This window comes from Vicia villosa, unplaced genomic scaffold (genome assembly GCF_029867415.1).
Source record: "Vicia villosa cultivar HV-30 ecotype Madison, WI unplaced genomic scaffold, Vvil1.0 ctg.000218F_1_1, whole genome shotgun sequence".
In the NCBI taxonomy this organism is placed as follows: Eukaryota; Viridiplantae; Streptophyta; class Magnoliopsida; order Fabales; family Fabaceae; genus Vicia; species Vicia villosa.
Genome location: NW_026705082.1, coordinates 993,728 through 1,021,641, shown reverse-complemented (window position 1 = coordinate 1,021,641; position 27,914 = coordinate 993,728). Strand labels below are relative to the sequence as shown.

Here is a 27,914-nt window from a genome sequence, read left to right as displayed (position 1 = left end):
TCTAATACTCCCAGTCATCATTAGCATATGTATCTTCAAAAGTGTCTACATAAGCTAAACCATTATCATCATCATCATTTAATAAATATGGAAGTTGTAAATCTTTGATTTGCAGATGGAGTCTGTTGTCTAAACTTTGACTGAAATGATAAGAACACAATTTTGCAGATGAAGAGAATCAAGAAGAGGACAACCATCAAGAATGGCTACCAGCTCATTATTACCAATACAAATTCCAGAAAATGCCAGATGGCGTAACCCGGGCATTGTCTTTGCAATAGCAAACACCTGATCAGCAAACTCGACTTCAAAGTAATAATGTATATCGAGTTTTAGTGACTTCAAAGAAGGGCAACATCGACCAATAGCTTCAAGAGATCTCTTAGATAAATATTTGTCTAATGAAATGTCTAGCTCCTCTAATAGTGAAAACTTCTTTACGAATTCCTCCAATCCCATATTTGAAATGCCATTACAGTTTGAAATTTGTAAACGCCGTAGATAACTTGCCCTGTAACGAATTAAGAAGATTCTTATAATATACAATTCATCCGAGTTCTTATTGAATAAAATTAAATCATACTTAAGAAAATATTGGAAAATATATAAAAAAAAAATGTTCCTACCACACCTCTTAATATAAGTATTAAGGGCAACTATGTTCCTGCTTATTCTATACTAGAAATAACACAATAAACAAAACATGCTCAACTCTATTATTATCAGTAACACTAGAAATATACAATAAGCAAAATATAATTGATGCTTATTACCTATGAGCCATATATTCGAGGAGGTCATCGGTCCCAAATGCCGAAATAGCAATGCCTTCAAGATGACTGGAACTTAAATCAATAGCACAGCGACAAATTTGATCCAAGCAACTACGATTAAATCGAATAATGTGGAAACTACTCATATCAATGGTACGCCACATTAGAGGGTCCTTGCAAATGTTCCACCATAGAGGACAAACATTACGTGCACTTGTCACAATTTCAACTGTATCAAGTCTTTGAAGAATGTTCTTTGTCAGGTCTATTGGAAGTTCAAGCCAGTTTGGTTTTTTTATTCTCTTACCTTTAGCTTTCTTCACATGGGACGACATTACTATGAGACGAAAATGATACTAATAATTTGAAGCAAATTACCTACATTATATAAATAAACAGTAATGCCTTCAGACCCTTTCAATTTGAAGTGGAAACACAAAGATGGCAAAGCAAAGGTCACATTTTTCAATTAAACTTTACAGTCGTACGAGACTATTTCACTACCCAAGTAGCCTAGAAAATATGTAATGTAATTTACTTAAAAATTGTGAATGTAATTTACTTGAAAATTGTATAATTAATAGTCCAACTCTTAGATTTAAGATTCAAAATTTTAAATTCAGAGTTTTAATTCTGAAATATTTTTAAAAAGATTAAAATGAAATTTTATAATTTTACCCTCGCAGCATATATAAGACCTGCTTTAGATTATTCTTTTTATCTCTTTTATTAGGCTCTATGAATTTTTAACTCCATTAATTATTTCTTTATTATACATTATTTTTTAATCAATAATAATACTATGCTTAAAATAGGGGTGGCAAACGGGCATGTCCGTCCCGTTTAGGTTTGTTCTGCAAAAAAACAGAGTGGGGCATGAGCGGACATAGTTAAGAGTGCAAGCCTAAAACCTTGGTCCATCCCGCAAAAAAGTGAGGGCAGAGCGGACTAAGCCCGCAGGCACTACACCTTTTAAGTCTAAAAATACAAAATTTATGTTAATTTATGTGCCCGCAAAAATCCGAAAAAACAAATTGGGACGGTCACATTATAGAGTGAGAGCCTAAACTTTTGGACCATCTCGCACTAAAGTGCGGACAAAACGGGTATGTCCAACGGACCGGAATCGTTTGGTCACCCCTAACTGAAAAGATCAAATTAACTTTCTCTTTTTAAAGATAAATTTAATGCCACTACCAAATTATCGTGTCTTATATTTAAGGACGAAGATAATAAAAAATTTAAATAATTTAATTAAAGTTTGATATAACTTATAATAGAGTAAAGTTAACTTGTGCCTAGAGAACAAGTTAACAAACCCACTTATAAAAATATTGTATTAAAAAATAAATAAATAAAAAATTAATTATATAATTGCTCTAAAGTATAAGTCAGCATTACCCTAACTTATAAGCTATAACCTTAAAAAGAAACATTGTCAAATAGGGCGATAGTTATCAAAACCCTAAAGTCATTTCTCTACTTTTTCACTAGTCTTCTATTATTATTCTTCAAACAACAAGTGATTTTTTTATACCCCATTCGTCCCAAAATAAATTTCGCATTTTAATATAATTATTTTTGTTTTAAATTAAGTTTCGCTTTTAGTTTCCAAAGCAATTTTTATTTCTTCTTCCAATCGTACCTTTCATGAGTGTGTTCTAAAATGACAAGAAAAAGTGCAAGTGAGTAAATGTCAATATATGCATGTGACGAAGGTGTATACTTGAATATTTGTGGTTCTTGCTCCTTAACAAGAGATGTTTGGAAGAAGGTGTATATTTGGATAGGTCATTTTGAGGAGATAAATCTTGAAGAGTTCCAATCGTTTTTCCTCTCTTTCGATAAAGTGAAGTGTTTAAATTATAGATTAATTATAGCGGTTATTTGGATGTCAACGGTTTGGGCTCTTTGGTTGAATCGTAATTTCGTTATTTTTAAGAATGCCTCCTTTATCTTTGAAGATTGTTTTTCGGCGATAATTCTCAACACGTGAAATTGGTTGAGAACCTCTTGTAATATAATAGGCAATAGCAACTTTTATGTGTGGCATACTCTTCATCTCTTATGTTTTAGGAGATAAAGGTTTCCCGTTTCTTCTTTGTAATCGGGTGGAGTACCCCTTATACTCCTTTTAGTGAATTCCATTACCTATTAAAAAAAATATATATGCATGAGAAATAGTTCCACATATAAAGGCTTTATATATATACACACACTAGTGTGTATACCCGTGCGAGGCACGAGATAAAATTTCTTAAACTAACTACTTACTGTTTACAAATAAAATCTATCTAAAATAAAATCTCATTTTTCATAAAATATATTTCTCTTAAAATATGTTGCGTTAGAATATCAAGAAAGCATTAAATATTGTTTTCTAACAATACTCTTACATAATGGTGATCTCCAAGAACAATTGGTGATCTCCCACTGCAATAATATATGAAAACGAGATATTAAATTGAAGTGAGAATTATATGACATATGAATTGCTGTTAAATTTATTTCTAAAATGACATATGCATCTGTACATAAAAAGTGAACAATTATGCATTGCCTTGTGTGTACAATTTGAATTTCTATAAAAGTGAATATGTTGTCAAAAACAATCAAACTATGAAAAATTGAGAACAAAAACAAGTATTAATTTTTACTTTAAGTTCTAACCTTCCACTATAAACAAAAGCAATTATTTGATGATTTTCATTCAAAATATCATCAGGGTGTTCACCACTTTTATTTTCCATATAAACTACATAAACCTGAAATTTAATCAATGTTCTAAAATGTGATTCACATACTCAACTAAACCAAGAAATAACCATAACAAAATAAAAAAGCTATTCTTTGCTCCATTTTAAAATGCACTCGTGACTCAAATTCATATTCCATAAGTGATTTATAGTATGTGTGAGTATGTATATTACACATAAAAAGGCATTGAAGCGACACCACTTGTCAAACATCTCATCTAGCGATGCATGTGAAGTGAAGGCAAATTGATATACTTGAAAAAATATTGGAAATAGCTTACTACTGATGCATGTGAAGTGAAGCCAAAATGAGTAAAAACACTTATAGTATGATGACAAAAGAGATATGGTGTAAGAGCTCCCGTATCTGCCAATATATCAATAATATACTCCCTGAAATTTATATCAAAACATGTCTTATAGTGCTTTAACATAGTGGAACTAAAACAAAGCACTATAGCTCCACAATATGTTATTTAGTAGAAAATGATCAAATAGTGACACCATAGTACTGTTGTGGAGTAGCAAAATTTGAACAAACCGCTATTATCACAATCAAGCTTATAATTAATCGAATATGGAAATAACATAATTGAAATCCAGAAGAGCACTAACAGCCTTTTGGAGAACCTCATTTGTCACCCTTAGGGAGAACTTCCTTTATGCCAAAGCGAAAGCATTAGAAGAAAAGCAAGCCTGCAAAATAACACACATTAAGAAGGTGAAAAATATAATGTATGGAATTACAAACTGACTCGACTGAAGAAATTATAACGTTGTGGCTAGAGGAAAATGGACACAGACAAACCGCTAAAGACAAAATAGAACACCTCTACACAATTAAATATATCCACCAGAAAAAGACTGATAGAAGTCCCGCACACAAGAAGAAACCAGAAGCCGCTAAGCCAATAAGGAAACCTGCCACAATCTAAAGAGCATACTGAAAAACGAACCACCTGAATATCAATGTCAAGTCATGAAGACGCATGTCAACCATAGGAGTTGCTACTGTCCTTAGTAAGTGCCTATGGAAAACAACCTGAGCATCAAAGATACATTAATTTATTCATGTTTCAACAGTGAAAATAAATTTTCAAATTTCAATTAACTTGACTTACAGAAGTTGATTGATCATCTTCAAACAATTCTAGGTTTTTTCAGACAATTACATATTTAAGAAGGACTGTCAAAATTATATTCTAAGGAACTACTGAGATTATCCTCTTTCATTTTAAGTAAATCTTTTCTAGAACCTTACTTAGAATCTGATGTTTGGTTGCCTGTTCATTATCAGTGCATCAGTCGAACAAATCGCCATATATATATATAGGGGACGACTCAAGTGAGAACACTTGGTTATTATGAGAAATGAGAACAATAAATCACAACCATTAGATTTAGATTTGTTGATTTTAATGGACATGATTTGTTTCTCTTTCTATGTTGTCTTACAATAAATAATTAATAAGAATCATAGAAAGAGAAACAAATCATGTCCATTAAAATCAACAAATCTAAATCTAATGGTTGTGATTCATTGTTCTCATTTCTCATAATAACCAAGTGTTCTCACTTGAGTCGTCCCCTATATATATATATATATATATATATATATATATATATATATATATATATATATATATATATATATATATATATATATATATATATATATATATATATATATATATATATATATATATATATATATATATATATACTAGTAGAAGACCCGTGCGTCCGCACGGGTAGGTTCATTTATATCTTAGATCATTTGATAGGGTTTGATTATTATTGATATATAATTGTTATTATAAAATCACTAATAATATAAATATTTTATTAATTAAAATAAAAAAGTATTATGGTGATAGTGACCCGTAAAAACAGTTTGAGTGATAAAATATATAGAAATTGACAAAATTTACAAATTATCATCTCATTGTTTCATTAGAATACAATAAAAAATTAATAATTTTAGTGATACATTACTTGTATGGTAAAAAAATGTTAATTAAAAATTAATCATAGGTGAATTATTGGTTCTTTGACTCTAGTTCTTGCTTTATTCTTGAATAAGCGTCCACCTTGTTCACCTGATGGAAAGCTGTGACAACGCAAACACATTCATTATCGAAATGGAAGAAAAAGTACCATATATCATTGTAGTACCATATATCATTTCTTACTGTAATTGCTTTTATGCGTAAGATTATGTCCCATGCTATTTTATAAAAGTATTTCAACTACATTTTTAACATTACTGACAAATTGACAAATTTAGATGAGTGATATTTAATTGGTTTAATTAGTTTAATTTAATTACTTTCAATTAAAAATTAAAATCTATTAATTTAATATTTAAACTTAATATTTAGTTCTATTGATCTAATATTGTAGGTTTAATATTTATCAGAAAAAAAACCAAGAAAAAAAGGTTAGAAATTAATCCATTATTCAAGATACGGCATGCAAACCATATTTCACATAAACCATAAGCCATATGCAAGATTAATTGGGTGGAAAATTCTAGCTGGAAATGGGTGGAAAATTCTAGCTGGAAAAAATTCTTATCGACATTTACAAAGCTTTATTACAACAATCCTATGAATCAACATTAAATCTGCAAAAATACTTATGTATTACACTAACAAACAATATTCGACTCTCAAAACAACACCATAATCAACCAAATTCAAACAAAACATAAAGGAGATGAATACTAAAAAAAAAAAGAAACTTATCCAAAATTGTTAATAGGATCCTTAGCATCTCTAAGTTGTGCATAGGCAGATCAAACAAAATAATACAATATGGTCCAACGTAACTACTCATAACACAATGCATGGCCAAAAGAAACTAATTTGGTCACATGCTCCTAAATCAGAATCAGAACGAACCAATGACAGAGATATATTCCCAGTTTCTTCACCTAACACCAAGCTCTACATTTGATACATTGGTTCCTGACAGAGATATATACTCCCAATTTCTTCACCTAACACCAAGCTCTACATTTGATAAATTGGTTCCTAATAATAAGTAAAATTGAATCTTATATCCAAGATTTAAATGAAGGCATGCCGCAATATGATTCTTACTGCTCCCAAACCAACAATGCATTTGTCTTCCCTGCAACAGATTAAGAAAATATGGATATGATGTAGTTAATGTTATTAAGAAGAAAAAAATCACAAGTATAAATAATCAGTCAATATAAGAAAGGACCTTTATTTCATATATCATTTGTCTTCCCTGTCTATTTCTTTGTCGACAGCACAACAAACAAACCTCAATGAAAATTCTATCAACAAAATTGAATGCCAAAACATAATATGTTTTTAAATATAGCTTATGATGTTTTCAAAAGTAAAATCCAAATTGAAGAAGTAACAGTTTCACTATCAGCTAGCTTAAAACTCAAGTTATCAAGAAAACCAGCTGAATGGTAAACAACATGTATGTATCAAAAGTTATTTGCAATTGAACTCTGAAATCTGAGATAATGCTATTCAGTTTCTTATCACAGATTCACAAATAAGTTTCAAGCAAATAAAAGAGACAACAAATTCTCACTCTGAAAAAGAAATGAGTCCATCATTGTTTGTGTCAAAGAGCATAAAAAATTTAGAAGGATCACATTGTAACGCTCCGGGAAGTTGATTCCCTCTTAAAAAAAACTCTCTAACACGGCTCGATTCAGAAGGATGAAAGTCAGGAACAATAGTGCGCATCAAATCTGCATGTGTAATAAAAATCTTGCCACCTGTGGTTTGAATTGATATGCAAAATACTCATATACCTGAAATCAAATAACATGTCAGAAAATGAAACATTCAATGCAAACATTTTCTTGGTTTTAAGCTAATCCGTTTAAACGCTAAAAAGATTTATTACCTTTTCTGATGGACTCTGCAAGGGAATCCATTTTTCAAGATTGAAGAACACTCTTCTCCTAAATTCAACAGTAATATGATTAATATAAAGTTGATTAGTATAAAGCTGATAGTGATTAAATGAATTATGTGAAATTGAGACATTATATCACCTCATTCAGGTTCAAATAAGTCTCAATAGTTTTCACGACATCATCATCAAGTGATACAATGAGCATTGTCAGTATAATGTTTGATACTTCACATGAAAGGCAAAATTTAAACCTAGAGAAAAACCAAAGCAACATTATGTATGTAGACAGTTAAACATATAAACAGAAACAAAAAGCAGAATCAAAACTGACTTTGTAACATCGACATCATCACTTGCACCGTAGCTGCATTGAAAAGGCATCCCTTTCCAACGCTAGTGCAGTAACAATCGTACCGTGGAAAGGAAATATATATTAGTTTAGATGTCGGCTAGTTTCTAAACACGAAAAATGTTCTGCTCTATGAATTTGACATGCCCTTGATCAAGATAGGAGGCCTGGGCATCTAAATGAATTTAAAACTAAAATGTAAGGTTGATTAAGAGTTATATTGCAAGACATCAACAACTCATAGTGATGCAGGGATATATTACAAAGCAAAATGCTACTTGAAAATAGAGCCTTGAGTAATTTACTTCCATTAGAATGTAGTGAGCAAAATGCTACTGTAGTTTGTTTAATTCTACAGCTTTACGTGAACAAATTAATCTGCAAATTAACTGATGATGCTATGTAAATATACCAGTAACTCGATGGAAACTGAAACAAACCTTTCTTCGACTGTAGGAACTAAACCATTTGTCATAGCCATACCGCCAATCTACCTCAGATAAATTTGTCAATTTCTTTCAATCAACATGCAGTATGATGAGAACTTTAAAATGTTGAGTTCAACATATAAAACTCACCAGTTGTATGCTACAAAATAATTTTCTCTGAATTTCTATGCAGCCTGTGAATACAAGCACAAAAACTGGGGAAGATAACTTGCTATGTAAATAATTTTCTGTTTCCAACTAAGATCCTAGTTTACCTTCATCAATCTCGGTAAGATCGTCATGTGCTTGCTGTTTCTGATATGAGTTTGTGTCATGAGCGATCTTAGCGACACAGAGAAGAGCAGGTTTTGTTTTCAGATCCTTCAAATGATTCCCAAGATATAGGTTTTAGCAATTTAAACAAACCAAACAAACCACCAAATATACATCATACTCAGAAGTTTTTCGAAACAAAACTTATAATAATTGAAACTGAACTTGAAGACATTGGAAAACCATCGTTTAAAGAGATGTATTGCATACCTGAGTTTGAATGGAGCAGCGAGAGATGAATAGAGGCGACAAAGCTTTACCTAGTACATAGTATGATCACTCCATATTTTGCTGCAGCATAAAAAAATGCATAAAAAGCAGATCTAGTTATCTAAAATTCTAGTAAGCATCCAACAGAAAATATCAACAACAAAAAAGAAGATTTCATATTTAACTTTCCATTTTGCAGCCTTGGCTTCATATGGAGGTTTTTCCTTTACTTTCAAAAGAGGAAAGTTAGAACAACACATTATAAATTATAAGTCATAAAATGAAAAGAACCTACAACAGACAGTGAAAAACACATAGATACAAACAGGAAGACACAGAAAGTGCTGGGAGGCCTTGTTCGGTGGAGACCTTTCATCGAACATGTGGTGAGCAAAGCACAAAACGTTGATAACGAACTGTAACAATCCTTCACCAGTTAACAAACCACAATCTAAGCATTAGTCAACAACAACAAATCAACACAACAACGAATCGGTAACAGAAATTAGATGAAAAAAAGAAGAAGAAGAAGAAGAAGAAGAAGAAGAAGAAGAAGAAGAAGAAGAAGAAGAACAATAACAACTTATACATACAAGTGAAAACCAACTTATACATAAAATCATAGCATTGGTAATTAAACACAGCTTATTTCGTTAACTTTGAAAACAACTTACTGAAAACAACTTATTGAAAACAACTTAAAGTTGTATAAACTTATTCACAAAAGAACAACACTGTTTCAACCTGCAATATCACAAAACCATAGCTCTAACATAAGCAACACAAACATCCAAGAAACATTTTCACTGATTTACAAAAAACATGTAGCAATACGTCAGATTTTGAAAGATTTTTTTCAATAGGTTCATATTTTGAAAGATGGACACATACCAAAAGTCAGATTTGCAAAAAAGGTATGATCTTTTGAGCATTGTTGTAAAATCTTTAACTGAAACATTAGAGACAAAACACACAGTTAAGAGGCGAAACCAGTTTGTGAAGCAGAGACAAGGAAAATCAAAACGACAGATACCGAGTGATGACAAACCCTAAAGTTAAAAATCAGAAGAGCTCATACTTACTTTCGATGGGTGGAAAACGAATGTAGAAAAGCTCATCTTTTAGTTCCCCATTAGCAAACTCCCTAGCATGCCAAACGCAAGATTTGTAGTTTTCCGGTATAACTGCAACAACACAATACATAATCAAACAGAAAATGGTAGTATAGAGCATAAATTAAAAGAGAGAGAAGAAGAGCAAATATGTTGTTTTGAAAGTGGAGAGAGAGTGAAGGAAATTATTTTCTGCTATGGTTAGGAGAAGATGGATGAGTTGATGAGCAGAGAAAGAGATAGAGATAGAGAAAGAAATTTAGGGTTGCAAAACAGATCTGAAAAGAGTTTATTAGAAAAAAGTGAAAAGTGAAATTTGAAATTGTGCTAGAAAGAAAGGGTGTTATGGAGGGAAAGGAGAATAAATCAAGTTGGACCAATGGAAATGTAACGCTTGTTGAAAAAGGTGAAGATTTTGTGTTGTATTTAGTTGATTACAAAATTGCCCTTTTTCCTTTGTAAATGTAATTTGTGCAAGGGACAATTTGGTCAGTTTGGCCAATTCAATAATAATGGGTAGATAGTATATATATATATATATATATATATATATATATATATATATATATATATATATATATATATATATATATAAAAAAGGAAAATATGGAAACTTTATTCGTGTCATTTGGCCCAGGATTTTTTTACAATCTCATAAAAGTTTTGTGATTAAGATTTAAGAAATGCATAAATTGAGTTATACACATCATTGACATCAAGAAAAGCATGTATGAAAAAGTTCAAGAAATAGAAAAATACTTCAGGTTCCTATCGGAGAAAGATTAATGTGAAAATTGAAATGACAAATATAATTAAATACCAAAATAAATTCACATCAAATTTCATTCTAATGATACTAGCAGTTCCACCAGACATATAAAATTTCATATTTTAAATTTGAAATTAAAATAAATCAATATCGATTTAACTTACCCTATACCATAGTTGTGGATCTGGCTTTTTCACCACTTGCAAAGCTGCTATCCACCCCATACGATTTTTACGTGATTCCGCTCTCAAGTGGAAACTATTAATTCTCGTGAATACTAAAAACCGCTTATCATCTAATTTACTCTCACGGATCGTTGAAACCTAAAGCATAAAAAAAGCTGAAATATTGACAGTCATTAGGTTCCATGGCAGTGAAGTTTTATTGTTCGGTGGTCGAATTTAATCAGTTGTATTGAGAAACCGATATTGTTTAGTGGTCGAATTTAATCGGTTGTATTATAAGAATTCAAAAAAAAATCGTTAGAGTAGTATTGCTAGAATCAGGCCCGGCCCCAACCAGGTGCAGGCAGTGCTATTGCACTGGGCCTCATAAACCTGGGGGCCCAATTTGTAATATTATTATTAAACAAATATATAAAAAAGATATTGAAACACTAAAAGAAATAGAAAACTAAATACTAGAGTCTCTCTCCTTCTTTCTATTATCTCTCTCTTTTCTTTTCAATATGAACAACACAGCAACGTTAAGGAAAAAAGCGAAAACGAAACGAAAGCGGAAAAAAAACACCGTACACCACTGGTCCACCGTTGTTCATTAACAAAACGCCACACCGTAACGAAAAGCTGCACTGTAGCAAAATACTGCACCGTAACAAAACACCGCACTGCCGTCCTCTATGGTATTGTAATTTGTAAAACTATATGGATATTCAGAGAATTTTTGATGTTTTGTTTCATAGAATTTTGGACAAACTAAATATCATATTTTCTATTGTGATGCAAAACTAAATGGATTTTGGTTGTATTGTTTGAAAGTTGAAACAAAGTTAGATTTTTCATTTTTAGTTCTGTTCTAAGTTCCTAAGGATTTTTAGGTTAATAGATTACAGATTAATAAGCTATTAATTCCTAATTTGTTCTAAGTTCCTAAGAATTTTTAGGTTAATAGATTATAGATTAATAAGCTATTTATTCCTAATTCTCTCTATAATTTTATTAATGTAATTGATTTTTCTCACTGTAATATTTAATTTATTATAGGAATATAGTAGAATTGATTTACGGAAACTACTGTCTACAGAATTCATCTTTATTTTTAATTATTAAAATTGTATTTTTTTTATATATAAGTCCATTTTTTGAATTAGAACAGGGCCTCCAACTTGATTGGGCCGGCCCTGGCTAGAATGAAAAACTGCTACTTTTTTCAATGGTATGACTAATGGACAATTTTAGATCAATATCTTTGAGAAACATCAACTGGGTAAAATTACCCAACATTTGGTGTTGAGTAATTATGTTGTGCACATAGAAATAGTTTTTGACAAAACCAAAGAGGAAATTCTTGCATCTTCACAACTTAATTATATAACCATATCCTTTGAATTCGGCAAAGTGAATCGAGATCTCAACGAGATCAAGAGTCTTGTGTTTCTTTTCCTTTCCTATGAGGTTTTGATCTAGTGTTGGCGATCTGTACACTTGAGATCCAGCTTTTTCCTCCAAAAAGGAAGTAGATTCTTGAGGGAAACTCTCTTTGGAGTTTATTTATGTGGTGTTTTTGATCTATAGTATTCATTTATTGGTGTTAGTTCTTTTTCTCTTTGTAGCTTTTGGTACTCTAGTCCCATTTGATTCTATAATACACTTTGTTTGGGCTAAAAACATAAGTTAAGCCATTTCGTTCAATCAAATCCAAAACACAGCCTTAATCTAATTAAGTAATTGAACAAATATGCTTCGCCACTTTGATTACAAATCTAGAACACTCGGAAACCACAAAAATTAATTCATAATCATAAATAAACAAAACAAAAATAAAAAACACTTAAAGTTTACTTGAAGATTAATACATGGAAAGAAAACAATGACAATAGACTAATACTAACTTTTATCATCAATCATAAGGATCGTAAGAATCATCATCTATTACAGAATCCAAATAAGTTACGCGATCATCATCCCAATAGTCATCATAAACTGGCTCTGGGAGTAGCAAATCTTTAATCTGATCAATGCACTTTTTCTTCAAACTTTCATCCAAGTGAAGATTATAGCATGCTCGAATATCAAGAATCTCAAGATGAGGACAACCGGCAAGAATCGCAAGCAAGCCAGCATTAGTGAGCGAATTTCCTGGAATTTTAAGATCACGTAATCCAACCATTGTTTTTGCAATTACAAACGCTTCGTCATCAAGACCACCGTCGATAATACAATTACTCCCCGATCTTGCAAATACTAGAATTGTTAAAAGAGGGCAACATTGGCCAACAACTTCGAGAGAATCCTTCGATAAGTTGAACCACAAAATATTCAATGCCTCTAGCAGCGGAAGTTTTTTTACCGCTTGACAGAAACCTTCATCGGAAATTCCATGGCAATTTATAAGCACCAGGCCTCGGAGATTACTAGCACTGCAAAATTTTGAATAAAATATTAAAAATATGTTTGATCAAGGCCTAATGATACAACTCCTGAAAGCAAAACAAAAAATCGGTATTAACAGTTACAGTACTTGTCAGCTATGAATTGAAGAAGATCATCCGTGGCAAAGCCATCAATGAAAATGTTTTCTAAATGACCGCAACTTTGTTTAATAGCATATTCACAAATCTCTATTGCCTGCTCATAAAAATCACCAAGACTGGTCATTTGAACATTGCGCCACATGAGAGGATCTTTGAAAATGTTCCACCATAAAGGACAAACATAGCGTACACTTGTCACAATTTCGATAGTATCGAGCCTCAGAAGAATGTTTGCTGTGATGTCTCTGGGAAGTGCAACCCAATTTGGTATGGCTGTATGCTCACTTTCGGCTTCCTTTGGAGCAACTGAACAGGATGCCATAGTATTCGATAGTGTGGAGTGGAGAAGTATTTAGTAACGTTGGTAGATTAAATAAGTGAAGAATTTAGAATCTAGATAACTTGTTGTCCAAGTAAAACTAAGCTTATTTATTAAGCATAAGAAAGAAAGCAAGTACCCCACCACTCAAGGATGCTTTAAGTTACTTAGCCATTAAGCATATGTATTCCAAAGCCTATATAAAGGCATAAAGGCATGCTCACTTCAATCGTCTCTTAGAGTAAACATTTATTATTATTGTAGTAAGAAGAATAGTTAACCAAAATGAAACTCAATAATAGGAATATATTTAGGTTGTGCAAAGTTTTAAAAAATAATTATAAATTTAAGATCATTACTAAAATAAATTTTATTAGTTGTTATTCCTTTTGATAAGGAGTCTTCTATTTGATGACAGTCAATTCTTAACATAATTAACAACATGAAGATCGGTATCTCTCTGATTGCCTAGCTTAATTAGAGAGAAAGGTACCTCCACACACTTCAACACTCTAGTTAGTGACTCTTAGATATAAGAGGTATTGAATTCTTAAGAATTGTAGTGTGTACTATATTGATGTATGTTATCATTTTATAGATATTTTATTGGGGTCTTAGAAAGTTCTTGTCCTTTTACTCCAACCAGGACCATTCATGTGGACATAGGGTTTGCACTACAACAACAAAAAAAAACTCATTGAACTTCTTCAAATGTGATTTATAACCAGGACCATTCATCACTATCTTTTGGTGTTATTTTTTTTAAAAGTATATGTACAAGAGTAATAGTATATATAAGTATATTGGTGCAAATGTATATGGTATATCTTATGGTATTGTTTTTAATTGGATTGAAGCTCCAATTTGTAAAAATTTGGTGCATATAATCTGGTGCAAATTTTGGTTAAAAACCTGGTGCAAATTGTGGTTAAAAACAGGTGCATATAAAATGTATAATACAAACAACTCTATTTTAATTAATTTATATAAAAAAAATTGTATAGTTTAGACAGCGCTTTACACTAAAAGCGCTGCCTAAAGAGGCTTTTTTTTTAAAAAATTTAGTTTGGGAAGCGCTGGCATAGGGGCCTTTAGCAGCGCTTTCAAACTAAAAGCGTTGGCTTAAGTGGGCATTTAGCAGCGTTTTCAAACTAAAAGAGCTGGCTTAAGGGGCCGTTAGCAGCGCTTTCAAACTAAAAGCGCTGTCTTAAGGGGGCCTTTAGCAGCGCTTTCAGACTAAAAGCGCTGGCTTAAGGGGGCCTTTAGCAACGCTTTCAAACTAAGAGCGCTGGCTTAATGGGGCCTTTAGCAACGCTTTCAAACTAAAAGCGCTGGTTTAAAGGGGCCTTTAGCAGCGCTTTCAAACTAAAAGCGCTGGCTTAAGGGGGGCTTTAGAAGCGCTTTCACTTAAAAAAACGTTGTCTTTACCTACAGCAGTGCTGGAATAGACAACGTTGTCTAAAGCCATAAAAGCGATGTCTAAGGTCTTGTTTGGCGTAGTGATGTTTTGTAATTATCCTTACCTCTATGATTATTTGGCCATTTAGGGCACATTTTTCTTTTATATCCCTCTTTCTTACAGTGGTAACACCTAATAGCAGGAGCATTACCATCATAAGTCTTGTGTTGATCTTTACCCTTCTTATTCTCAAACTTATCATTCTTCTTCAAGAATTTTTCTTTTACAGAAAATCATTCACCAACAGACGATGGCGTGTTCTCTTTTCTTTCGTTTTAGTACTTTGAGTACAAGGCCGATTGAACTTCTTTAAAGGTTAGGGACTCTCTTCCATACAAGAGAGTGTCTTTGAAATGAGCATGAGATCTTGGTAAAGCAGGCAGCAGCAGCAACAGCAACGCTTGATCTACATTATCAATGCTAACATCAATATTCTCCAAATCAATAATCATTTTATTGAACATATCCAACTCTTTAGTCAAGACTTTATCTTCACTCATCTTGAATGAATATATGACCTGCTTCAGCTAAATACGATTGATCACCAATGACTTAGTCATGTACAAACCTTTGAATTCTCCTTATCACGAAGGCTCAATACGACACAGTGGGCATTCTCGATCATCATTGTCTTATCCTTCTCTCTTAAGGCATCATTCATCTTCTTCGATCCCTTCAATACTTCTAACATACCCTGTTAAGAATCGATCACACATGTGAACTTATGAATCTCATACTTCGTTGATGGCATCTTGATACATGTTCACCGTACTAGTTTGTTGCAACAATCTCCTTCAAGAACGAAGAAATGTTGTAAGATAGAGAGTTTCTTGAAAAAGTATAAGAAAAACGGTTCAATTCATGATAAAAAGATAGAGAAACAGAGTTTGTTAGACGATTATTTTCTATTCACTTTCTCAAATAGGGTTAAAAGATTACAAGTGGTTAATAACCAACATCTCTCAACAACTTGAGAGAGAAACCTATTTATAGACTACTAGCATATGAATGTCATGTATGATGATAACACTCATACATGGCATGCATAGCTACTGCATAAGAAAAATACAAAACAACAACTTAGTACTGCAGGTTCGAACAGGCTTTGACTACAACAAGCACAACTTCAACTTCCACATGCTTGAATAGACTTCCAAATTTTTCCATGCTTACAACAAAAAATTCAACTCTTAACATGCCAAAATTTTACTAAAAATTACCATCATCTAAACATGTTCATATTAGTAGCTAACACATAAAATTACATATATTTTAAAGCATAACACATCAAAGGATCCTAAATTCTAGCATGCAATTAGCATATAATTCTTATGATCTTGATATTAATTAACATAGAATTATAATCTACTTGTCATTCTAGTCATACTACCCTTTCTTATAATTGTATCATGCATATTCATAGAATCCTCAAAGTATCTATATTACCACATGCATGTAAAAATTTTAGTCATTTCATGATCATAATCTATGGGAGGGGAAAGCCACCTAAAATAAAAAAATTAGAGAAGATGAACTTGATGACGAATCCCTTTTTCATTGTTCCAACCACATGCACGATTAAATTCCATCTCTATTAGACTTGCCTTCATTCTAGGTGATATGGCTAGATCTTCCAAGGATCGTCTCCATATGACATAGAAAAGGAAGGGATGTTTAGAGATATTAGCACTAAGATTCGGAAGAGAGAACTGAATACAATACTTACCTTGTATCTTCAAGGTAAGGAGGAGAGGTTGAAGAAGACTTCCAATACCATCTTCTTCTTCAATTGTTTCTCATAGTGATGAGAGTGGAAGAGAAGCTTGTAAGAGGTTAAGTTGCTCTCTCTTTTTCTCCTTTTCCATCGTGTGCATTTTTATTAGAAAGGAGAGAAAATTCTAATTTCTCTCTTAAGAGGTCACACCCATAGAGCCAAATACCTCAAAAGATCATTATTCCCTTGTCTTAATTGTAAAATCTTAGTTCTACCCTTCTTGATTTAATGAAATGACTTGAGGTTTAAACATGATTCTTGATCACAAAAGTTCTTTATTTACTTAATATGTCATGCAAGATTAATGGTAATTTACCAAATTGTCCTTAGGTGTTTAAATGATTATTTTAGAAAATTTTTTTACCCACCTCCTGTCATACCCCAAAATTTGCCCTCATCACAAATGTCATTTTATTTCGATTAAGTGACATAGCACAGTTGGTAAGAATTTGCGGGTAAAAGGTACAAGAGCGAGAGGCCCCAAGTCGGAATCTCACTTCTAACATTTCTTTCCTTTTTTTTAAAAAATTCACAAAAAATTGTTTTTTAATATTTAAATATTATTTTCGCTTTTATTATTTATTATTTATTAAAAATATTTTTTTATTATTCACATTTTATTCACAAAAATATCCAAAAAATCATAAAATAAATTTTTTGAAAGATTTTGTTCTCCTTTTCTTTTTTAGATGGTAATCTTTATTTTAGGAGAGAATTTATATAATTGGTTAAAATAATCATAAATTTAAATCAAACAATATTTGATTTTGGATTTTTATTATTTTAATTGATTATTGATTTTGTTCTCTTTTAATCATTCTAACCTAATATTTTTCATATATAAACCAAGAATCCGAACCCTTATTCCACAAAGTCTTTTCTCTTCACCTACAGTAGCCATGCACTAACAGTTCTCTTGTATAGAAAATCTTTTTTTCTCTCGTAGTTGTTAACTTGTAAACCTTTCTTACCAATATATAATACTAACCTTCATCCTTTTGGTTGCTTGTTCTATATTTTACAGTAACTACCCACACCATATCCTTCCTTCAAACAATTCACAAGAAACGTAACCAAAACCAATCAAGATTCAATCACTAGAACTACAAGTCCAATTCATAACAATATTTTCACAAATTCTTTCCCAAATTAACACTATTTTTCTCATTTAGTTGCAACAACGAATACTGACATAAACTTCATACAAAATGCAGATTTCATTGAACTAACAACTACAACATTAGTTTTGTTTTTTTTTCCAGCAGCTATAACAAGACTCGGCCGACACCACCAGGACATAACAACTCAGCCACCGCGGAAAACCATACGCACTCCGCGAAGCCACAGCCCTTCCAACCGCCGCATGAAGTACGACTCCCCGGCGAATTTACTCGCGACTCACCCCTGGACTCTCAAGACACCTGCAAATTAGAACTATCTTGACAAGAATTGCAGATATAAATAACATGAATTAATTCAATTGTTTGAGTAATCTTGTTATTAATGTTGTTGTTTTACAGAAAGAAAAGCTAATCGCACGGATCCGAAACCGCAACCTGAAATAGCTCCGTTCTCGGACATCGTCGTCGAGTCGAACCGATCCACTCACGAACAGCTCCACGTTCAGCCGTGTGCCGCCACACAGTCCGGCTGTCCGTACAGCAGAATCGCCGGAGCGCCGCCCATCATCACTGCCGTTGAATCCACCCGCTACGGCTGAAGCAACCACCGTCGGTTCCAGATCGGACGCGCCGTCGTCGTGGTTCTACCATCTCCATCACCGAAAAAGAAGAAGAATTGCACGACGCGGCAACTCGCAGCAATTTTTCGGCGGACGATACACACATCGGTAACCATCTCTTTCGTGATATTTGCGGTTGATCGTTGAACATTTCACCCTTGATTTGGTAATCTCCATGATCGTTTTGTTATGCTTGAAATTTTATGTCTTTTTGATTGATTTTGTGTTAGAATGTTGTTATTGTGGTGCTTGGTTAGAGATTTTGGAAATAAGAAAAGATGAGCGTGAATGGCATAAAGAAGAGGAGAATGAAAAGATCTGTATTGCTGCTAACATGATTTCTTATGTTTTTATTTTGCCATGCCACGTGCCATTGTTTTATTGGTGAATGAATTACATAAAAATATCAAAATTGTTTTGTGATCACTATGTTTCTAATGCTGAAGATAACCTGAATGTCATGGATGGTCACGCACCCTTTCACTATTGTAACTTATCGAATTTTTTTTTTGAATAACCAACTTTTTTAAAAAAATTCCAAAAATAACAAGGTTTTCAAATTAATTACACAAATGTCACTTTTTTGCTAAAAAATACACGTTGTCGCCGGGGGGGGGGTGGCGACAACGTTGTGGGCTTTAGTGTGGTCGCCAGGCCCACTGGCGCCTACGTTGTTTCCTTTAAGTGTTGTCGCCACCCCCCTGGCGACAACACCCCCCCCCCTATTTTTTTTTTTCATTTTTTTTTTTGGTATTTTTTTCAACTGTTTTTTTTTTCATTTTTTTTTTCTGTTTTTTTTATATTACTTTTTTAGTTGTTTTTTTATATTTTTTAAGATGGAAATATAATACCAATATATTAAACATAACCAAAATACAAATTACTCAAAATACATTAACGATACAAATAAAAATCTTATTGCGCGCCACGTGGACCATGGTACGATCCACATTGAGGTTGTCTAATGGGTCGTGTAGACGGGTCACGAGTTGGTAATGCCCCCCTATTCCTGCGACGACGCCCCCCTCTATTTGGTTCGTCTTGTGCTTGAGTCGACGGCCCCTCAATGAAATCTGGGTCTTCTTAATCTGTGTGAAATGGTGTCCTGGGTCACTCATTGTGAGACGGATGGAGTATTTCTTAGCTGACTATTTTTTCACCAACTAGACTTTTCAATATTGTACTGTCCATATTGTGTAAAATGGTCTAAGAAACAAACAAATTCAAAAGTTTCATCAATCGAACTCTCGGAGATCCACCACCTCCTTCTCAAATCACAATTCAAAAGTCTTACACTAGAAATGGTCCTTTTTTATTGACTCTTTCCTTCACCAGAAGAACACCAACTAGAATTTTAAATATAAAATTGTCCAAACTGTGTAAATTGGACAAAGAATCAATCAATTTTAAAAAAGTCTCAATCTGACTCCAAGAGGTCCACCATGTAACACCCCGAAAATCTAAATTAATTATTTGAGGGTTAAATATGCTTTTGATCCCTATAAATATAGGGGTTTTCAACTTTAGTCCCTCTAAATATTTTCTTCAAAGAATGGTCCTCCTAAAAATTTTAATTTTAACTTTTGGTCCCTCATGGCAAAATCGTAGCTAAAATTGTCAATAATTTTGTCGCTAAATCAAAAACTGTTGCTAAAACTGTCACTAAAACCGTCGCTAAATTGCAATAGGGACCAAAAGTTAAAATTAAAATTTTTAGGAGGACCATTCTTTGAAGGAAATATTTAGAGAAACTAAAGTTGAAAACCGCTATATTTAGAGGGACCAAAAACTTATTTACCCCATTATTTAATTAGTTATTTAATTAATTTAGTGTGAATATGTGAGTCCTTGTGAAGTTTGTGATGTTTTAACCATGATATGTGGTGTTTTGGTGATTTATGTGATGTTCATGTCTGTTAAGAGGGTTATCGGAAATTGGGAGTATTTTAGAATAATTAGTTGAGATTATTTTAATTAGAGGTGCTAGTTTGCAATAGAATGATGTCTATAATGGGGAAAACATAGAGTTGTGGTTATATGATGAAATTTTGAGTTTAGATGATAATTTAGGACTTGTAAGGTGAAGGAATCGCAAGAATTGGGACTGGTTTTATGCAGGAAATCGAAACAGGAAAATCCTGTTCGCGTAGATTCGTCGGGTGAATCGACCCAATCGCCGAGTGAGGCGATCAATTCGGGACACGTCGGGTGAATGGTGCAAGCAAGGGTAGGTGTTGGCTACTGACTTTAGTCGTCGGGCGAGTGAAGAGGCTATCTGGGCGAGAGGCGTGAGGAAATTCGGATGTTGGTTAGTGACTTCAGTCGCCGGGCGAACGAGGAGACTCGCCGAGCGAATGGTGCCTGAACCAGAATTTTTGTAAAGGCCGTAACTTGAGTTTCTGGACTCCGTTTGATGCGTTGTTCGAAGCGTAGGTGTAGCGGGGAAAAATCTGAGATCAAAGACATTGGATTGACTTGACTCATTATTTCTGTGAAAGTCGCCACCACGCTTTATTGTTTTCAAAGGGAATGGGAAAAGAGCGAAATAAACCCAAAGAAGAAGTTTTTAAAACAAAAAAATCAAAAAGAGATCTTATGTACGGGTGTTGGTTATACAAGGGGAAGGTGTTAGCACCCATCATATTTGTGGTACTCCACAAATATCATTTTGAAAATTTGTGTTAAGAAAATTGTGTGCAAAAGAAAGGTTTGTTTGATTTTTTTAAAATTAGCTCGACAACACATAATCAAAAAATTAAAAATCAATTATATCAGACTACTTTTTTAATAAATAAATTGGTAATTAAAAAAAATTATCACACATTTAATATTTTAAAAAATTAATATTTTTAACTATTGATATATTTTCATTATTATAAATAAAATATAAAATAAGAATTTAGATATGGAGTAAATAAATAATGTAATAGTTATAATAGAAATATAGAATAGAATGTAACAAATAAATATATATTTTTGAAAAATTATATAAAAAATTTATTTGCCAATATTTTTTTTTAGAAAGCAAAATTCAATAACGGAAGAACTAGGGGTTCTTCAACCCTCTTACAAAGTCGGAAATAGCCGACCAAAGAAAAAATTACCAACCAAATAATCAATTATGAGATGAAGAACAAAGGGTCCTTAATAAACTCATAAAAAGAGTATTTGGAATGGGTAATATTCCCACAAAAAGACCACCTCCATATAAGCAACTTAATATTCCAAACGACATTATTTACGCTCCAATTATCATTCCTAAAACACACCCCATTCCTTAATAGCCACAAATGCCACGTTGTCGCTAGCCACACAACACCCTCCTTTTTATGCCTCACCTTCATACAATCAAAAAATTCGTACCATTCCATGAAGTTGGCTAAACAAGCTTCCTCTCTATTTTCCTCTTTACCAACCCAAAAAGCCACCTCCCTCCAAATCTTTTTCACCACCGAACACTTAAAAAAGAAATGGTTTCTATCTTCCGAACAACTACCACATAAAATGCATAATAAATTATCATTAGAGAAAGACAAACCTCTAGAAGACAAAAGATCCTTAGTTGGAAGCTTGTTGAGAAAAAGTCTCCAACCAAAAGCTTTTATTTTAAAAGGAACATCCATTTTCCACAACAACCCAAAAGCATCATCACACTTGTTTTTCGGACCAAACGGGATACGCAATTGTTCGAGGAAATTGTAACAAGAAGCTACCGAAAAATCCATACTAGAATTCGCAAGCCAATCCACTTCATCCTTTCCTTCCGACCAACCCCTAAAAGTCTCCAACCGCTCCTTTAAAGCACAAAAATTCTCCCTTAACCCGCTACTATCCAAGGAATCAATCGAAATACCAAGATTACTCCAATGCCAACAACCCTCTTTCCATCCTCCCATTGCCGCCACCGACACATACTTCAAACAAGATGCCTTGAATAATTCCGGAAAAAAATCTTTCAACACCATATCCTCCAACCACCTAGCTTCCCAAAAAGAAGTAGTATAACCATCATGAATGGAAAACCTACAATTCTCAACCAAGGGATCCAACAAAAAACAACTACCAATCTTTAATAAATCCTTCCACCAAAAAGAACAAGATGAAGGAATTTTAATGCTATTATCACCACTAAAGACCTTATTAGAAATATCTCCATACCTCGCTTTCAAAATGTTATACCACAAAGAATTTTGACCTTGAATAATTCTCCACCTCCATTTATTAATAAGTGCTAGATTAAATAAAGCGATATTTTTCACTCCAAGCCCTCCTTTCTCCAAAGGTAAATTAACATCTTCCCACCTCACCCAATGAATGGTTCTCTTTTCCCTCACTCCCCCCCACAAGAACTTGTTTTGAATGCTTGTGAATTTTTTCACAATCTTGCTAGGAGCTTTAAAAAAGGATAAAGTGAAAATAGTTAAAGAACTAAGCACGGACTTTAAAAGAGTAATTCTACCTCCCAAGTTCAAAAATCGATTAGTCCATCCTTCCAATCGCTTCTTCAACTTAAGAACAAGAGGACTCCACGTGGATTCCTTCCTCGGATTGAAACCGACGGGAATGCCAAGGAAGTAGAAATTGTTATCTTCCCTCCTACAAGAAAACAAGTGAGAAACCGCCTCCAAAAAATAGATATTAGAGTTAATTCCAATCAACTTGCTTTTGTGATAATTAATGCCTAATCCCGATACTATTTCGAAAGCCCGGAGCACCGCTTTTATAGCCCACACATGCCTCCAACTTCCTTCCCCCACAATTAAAGTATCATCCGCAAATTGAAGCAAATCCACCTTGCAAGAACCTCGAATATCAAAACTATGGAATTCACCAATATCAATGGACTTCCTCACAAGGCCCGCTAATCCTTCCGCCACTATCACGAAAAGAAAAGGAGATAGGGGATCACCTTGCCTCAACCCACGAGAAACCAAAAACTCCTTGGTTGGACTCCCATTAACTAAAACCGACATACTACTATTGAACACAAAAAGCTCCATCCAATGCAACCATTTCTCTCCGAACCCCATCCTCCTAAGCATGTAACGGAGGAAATTCCAACTAACTTTATCATAAGCTTTCTCAAAATCAACTTTAAAAAGCATACAATTTTTACCTTCTTTTCTCGCAAAATCCACCACTTCATTCGCTACTAACACTCCATCCAACAATTGTCTCCCTGGAACAAAGGCACTTTGGCAAGGAGAGATGATAGAATTAAGCACCCTTTTCAATCTACCCGCCAACAACTTAGCCACCACCTTATACATGCATCCCACCAAGCATATAGGCCTATAGTCATCCAAAGTTAAAGGATTAGTAACTTTTGGAATTAAGGAGAGAAAAGATGAAGTAATGGCCTTTGAAATAGATCATCCGTCAAACACATGATTAAAGAATTTCATAAAATCAAGTTTAATGAAATACCAACATTTCTTAATAAAAAGAAATGAATACCCATCCGGACCCGGACTTTTATCTCCACCACAATTCCAAACCGCTTCCTTTATTTCTTCTTCAAGGAAAGGTTTTTCTAAATTAGCCACTTCTTCCGCACTAATGGTATTAAAAGAAATACCATCCAACACCGGTCTATCCACCTCCGTTTCCAAGAATTTAAAACTGAAGTGATTCCAAACCTCTTCTTTAACATCCTCCACCGACTCCTTCAAGCCTCCGCGTGTAAGAATCGGACCTAAGTGGTTATGACATCTTCTTTGCTTCATCACCTTGTGAAAAAAACCGCTATTAGCATCTCCCTCTTTAAGCCACTTAGATCTAGATTTTTGAATAATCATATTCTCCTTTATCCTTAAGTTCTTCCAAAAATTTCCACTATCCTCCTTTCTCAAGTCGAGATTATCAAAAAAAGAAGGACTAGAATCCGAATCCATCTTTTCATCCACTAAATTAATGTTGCGCACACAATCTTCCAATTCCATATCTATCTTCCCGAACACCTCCTTGTTCCACACCTTAATTTTATCTTTTAAAATTCTAAGCTTCTCTTTCAAGACAAAATCACCTCTACCTTCCACCTCCATACTCTTCCATTCCTTCTCAACAAAAGGTAAAAAAGAATCCAAAGAGAACCACTCGTTATTGAATTTAAAAGGTTTAGGACCCCAATTGGCAATATCTGTCTTAATCCATATCGGACAATGATCCGAAATATCTCTATCCTCAATCAATTGACCAACCACCCCCCATCTATTAACAACAACACTAGATAAAAGAAATCTATCGATTCTACTTTTCGACTTACCATCTCCACTAAACCAAGTGAATTTTTTCCCTTTGCATGGCATGTCCACCAACGTAGATTTATCAATGAAATCCGCAAATAATTCCACCTCTCTATTATTAACCACACCGACTTTGCCCTTTCTTTCCTTCCCATCCTTTACCGCATTAAAATCCCCGCCCATGATCCATTCTCCATCTTTGAATTTATCCTTCAAAGATAAAAGATCCTCCCACAAGGCCTTCTTTTTATGTATGTCACAAGAAGAGTACACATTAATAACATAATAGATATTAAGATCCCACTTCAATTTTATCCCCAAAAAACCTTCACCTTTGAAACTAAACAAAACCTCCATTTTCTCCTTATTCCATAATGAAAGCAAGCCCCCCGATCTACCTCTCGAATTCGAGTAAGAATACCCAAGATCCGAAGTCCAAAAACTCTTAGCTATCTCCTCATCCATGTTTGTCACCTTAGTTTCTTGAATTAAAAAAATGTCCGCTTTACCTCTTTTGATTAAAGAATTAATCCTCCTCCTTTTGAGTGCATTCACTCCCCCTCTTATGTTCAACGAACCTATAATCATTGATGCGCACTATAAGACTCCTTCCTACCTTCCTCTTCCTTACCTCCCTTATTCTCCAAGTTATTTAATAAAAGGGAAATGCTAACGAGTGCCCCTGGGGCACTCTTTAAGGCCTTAAAATAGCAAGTTTTTATTGATAATATGTGTATTAATTGCCTCGGAAATTGAAATTGTTAACTTTTCTATAGAATATATTCTTTAATTAGAATGCTTAAAGAGTGCCCCTGGGACACTCGTTAGCATGACACTTAATAAAATACTATATAGTAAACAGCATACAGTACGTAATTAAATTATATGCTAAAATAGTATAAACTTTTATTATTAAAAAATAACAATTACATAAAAAAAAAAACATCTATTTTGTATACCAAAGTAAAAGTGATCATTAAAATTCAATTATTTTATAGAGGCAAGCAAACAAAATTTGTTCATTAGTGCATTGGAAACATAATAGATGTAATTGTAATCATAAAGAATTATGCTGCAACAATTAAAAATACAATTTTCTTAATGATATGTCAAATAACCTAATTTTACACCAATATGTTTTAGCCAAGTCAGATGGGTAAAATTTCCCACTTTTAATTGAAGGGTAATGAAGTTGGCCCCTATTTATAAATAATATAGGGGACAATCACTCACAATTCAAAAGTTAAAAAAAAAAAAAAATTGACATAGAGATTAACATGGCAAGTTAGATTTTTTATTGGATTAAATAGGTTTTTTTTCCTCAAATTAATCTAGATTCTGCAATTTTTATTTTTATGCAGGACCAAAATTAATCTTTACTCTATTAGTTTTATTCTAGTTTGTTAATGAAAAAAAATATATTTATCAATTTGATGGGATCTTTAAAAAAGTTACTAATTATTTTAAAATTGGAAGGGTGGATGTGTCGATATCATTATAATAGACACTCGCAAAAAAAATTGTATTATACATAAACTAAACAAAATCTCCCAATGAAACTACTTCAACAATAAAACCAAAAAAAAAAAAGCTCACAGTTGTTTCCATCAAAATTCATTTTCATTACATCCCAAACAGACCAAAAAAATTAAACAAGAATATTAAATTTCTCCTGCAAATTTCCTTCAAAAGATCACAGCTTCTAGTCAAACCATTCATCAACGAAACTTATTAAAATTCATGTATGTCATCTTCGTCCTCTTCATTCCCTTGCCACTTCTATCACGACATTCACAATGGAATACAAAAACATGATCATCCTTATCATCATCGTGCTCATCAATAAACTCACCAGGATGTCTAAAATATTTAATATTCTCATAACACCTTTTCACCAAATCTTCAGACATAACAAGTTTGTAACACATACGAAGGTCAAGAGATTCAAGGTTAGGACAACCATCGAGAATAGCAACTAAACCATCACTTGTGAGATTGTTTCCCCAAAGCTCGAGATGTTTTAATCCGGACATTTTTGCAATAGCAAATGCTTCTTTGTTGCATTTGAAACCTTTGTAGGATGTACACTTAAGTCCTTTGTATGCTCTATTGAATTTTAGGGTTTTCAAAAGTGGACAATTTTGGCCAATCGCTTCAAGAGAATCTTTGTTTAATTCGTTGAACGAAAGTTCAAGTTCCTCAAGTAGTGAAAACTTTTTAGCAGCATCACTGAAGGCTTTATCTGATATTTTCAAGCATTTTGAGATCCGAATGCGTCGCAGATTGGTAGTTCTGTATAATTTAGGTCAAAATTGGAAGAAAAAAATTTGGTTGATTAGAAAGAAGTACAAACCCTAATAAAAAAACATTAAAAAAAAAAATTGAATATGAAAACAAAAATAAGATAATACTGTACTATTATTACCTTTCAGCTATTTTTTTGATGAGTTCATCAGTAGCAAAATACTCAACATTAATTTCTTCAACATGATCACAACCTTGATCAACAGCATACATACAAATCTTCTCTAAGTTATATGGTGATTTTCGACTTTTGATCATTTCAATGCTCTTCCACATGCTAGGATCCCTACAAATGTTCCTCCACATAGGACACACTCTACGTGCATTCTTCACAATTTCAACAGGACCAAGCAATTGGAGTATCTTTGATGTCACATCTTTTGGAAGTTCAAGCCAATTTGGAACTAACTGTATTAGGTCCTCCAATCTCATTACCTTAGTTGGCCTTGAATTCATAACCATTTTGCAAATAAAGATCGATAGCTTAAGATTGATTTGTGTGTGTGTGTGATGATATAGGTTACCTGTAACTTTACATTTATATAATTTTCACATATGAGCTTTGATTTAGTTGGAATTAGTAACCTGCGGAAGAAAAGGGGTTGCAACGTTTGAGATAAAGTATAATAGTGCATAAACCTTTTGGCTGCCCAAATAATCTATAACTAAAACAATACTCCTAGATATATAATTAAATGTTTATCAGTAATAATTTTT

At 33.1% G+C, this 27,914-nt stretch overlaps 3 protein-coding genes and 1 long non-coding RNA gene across 5 annotated transcripts; all 4 read right to left on the bottom strand.

Annotated features, from left to right (window-relative positions):
- Nucleotides 1–129: 129 nt before the first annotated feature.
- Nucleotides 130–1,108, bottom strand: LOC131625476 (F-box protein SKIP19-like). Its single transcript, XM_058896335.1, has 2 exons — nucleotides 774–1,108; nucleotides 130–511 (listed from the first exon to the last, which is right to left on the bottom strand). Exons 1-2 carry the CDS (start codon nucleotides 1,106–1,108, stop codon nucleotides 130–132), a joined length of 717 nt encoding a protein of 238 aa, XP_058752318.1.
- Nucleotides 1,109–12,642: 11,534 nt separating this feature from the next.
- Nucleotides 12,643–13,733, bottom strand: LOC131625500 (putative F-box/LRR-repeat protein 23). The gene is made up of 2 exons (XM_058896355.1): nucleotides 13,343–13,733; nucleotides 12,643–13,241 (listed from the first exon to the last, which is right to left on the bottom strand). The coding sequence occupies exons 1-2, from the start codon at nucleotides 13,675–13,677 to the stop codon at nucleotides 12,722–12,724; spliced, it is 855 nt and encodes a 284-aa protein (XP_058752338.1). The 5' UTR covers nucleotides 13,678–13,733; the 3' UTR covers nucleotides 12,643–12,721.
- A 4,289-nt stretch (nucleotides 13,734–18,022) lies between these two features.
- Nucleotides 18,023–18,979, bottom strand: LOC131625499 (uncharacterized). 2 transcript variants are annotated; one of them, XR_009290868.1, is made up of 2 exons: nucleotides 18,464–18,979; nucleotides 18,023–18,341 (listed from the first exon to the last, which is right to left on the bottom strand). It is a non-coding gene; the product is annotated as an uncharacterized LOC131625499 (long non-coding RNA). The 2 variants fall into 2 exon arrangements; XR_009290869.1 differs by having other exon boundaries at nucleotides 18,023–18,328.
- A 7,632-nt stretch (nucleotides 18,980–26,611) lies between these two features.
- On the bottom strand, nucleotides 26,612–27,659 carry LOC131625474 (putative F-box/LRR-repeat protein 9). The gene is made up of 2 exons (XM_058896334.1): nucleotides 27,319–27,659; nucleotides 26,612–27,185 (listed from the first exon to the last, which is right to left on the bottom strand). Exons 1-2 carry the CDS (start codon nucleotides 27,657–27,659, stop codon nucleotides 26,612–26,614), a joined length of 915 nt encoding a protein of 304 aa, XP_058752317.1.
- Between the last annotated feature and the right edge of the window lie 255 nt (nucleotides 27,660–27,914).

Bases quoted from the DNA above. Each gene is read 5' to 3' on its own strand.
- LOC131625474 (XM_058896334.1), bottom strand. From the start codon at position 27,659: ATGGTTATGAATTCAAGGCCAACTAAGGTAATGAGATTGGAGGACCTA. The intron at 27,186-27,318 runs GTAATAATAGTA...TAAATTATACAG, and splicing joins ATCAAAAAAATAGCTGAAAG to AACTACCAATCTGCGACGCA.
- LOC131625500 (XM_058896355.1), bottom strand. From the start codon at position 13,677: ATGGCATCCTGTTCAGTTGCTCCAAAGGAAGCCGAAAGTGAGCATACA. The intron at 13,242-13,342 runs GTACTGTAACTG...AAAATTTTGCAG, and splicing joins CTTCAATTCATAGCTGACAA to TGCTAGTAATCTCCGAGGCC.
- LOC131625476 (XM_058896335.1), bottom strand. From the start codon at position 1,108: ATGTCGTCCCATGTGAAGAAAGCTAAAGGTAAGAGAATAAAAAAACCA. The intron at 512-773 runs GTAATAAGCATC...AATTCGTTACAG, and splicing joins CTCGAATATATGGCTCATAG to GGCAAGTTATCTACGGCGTT.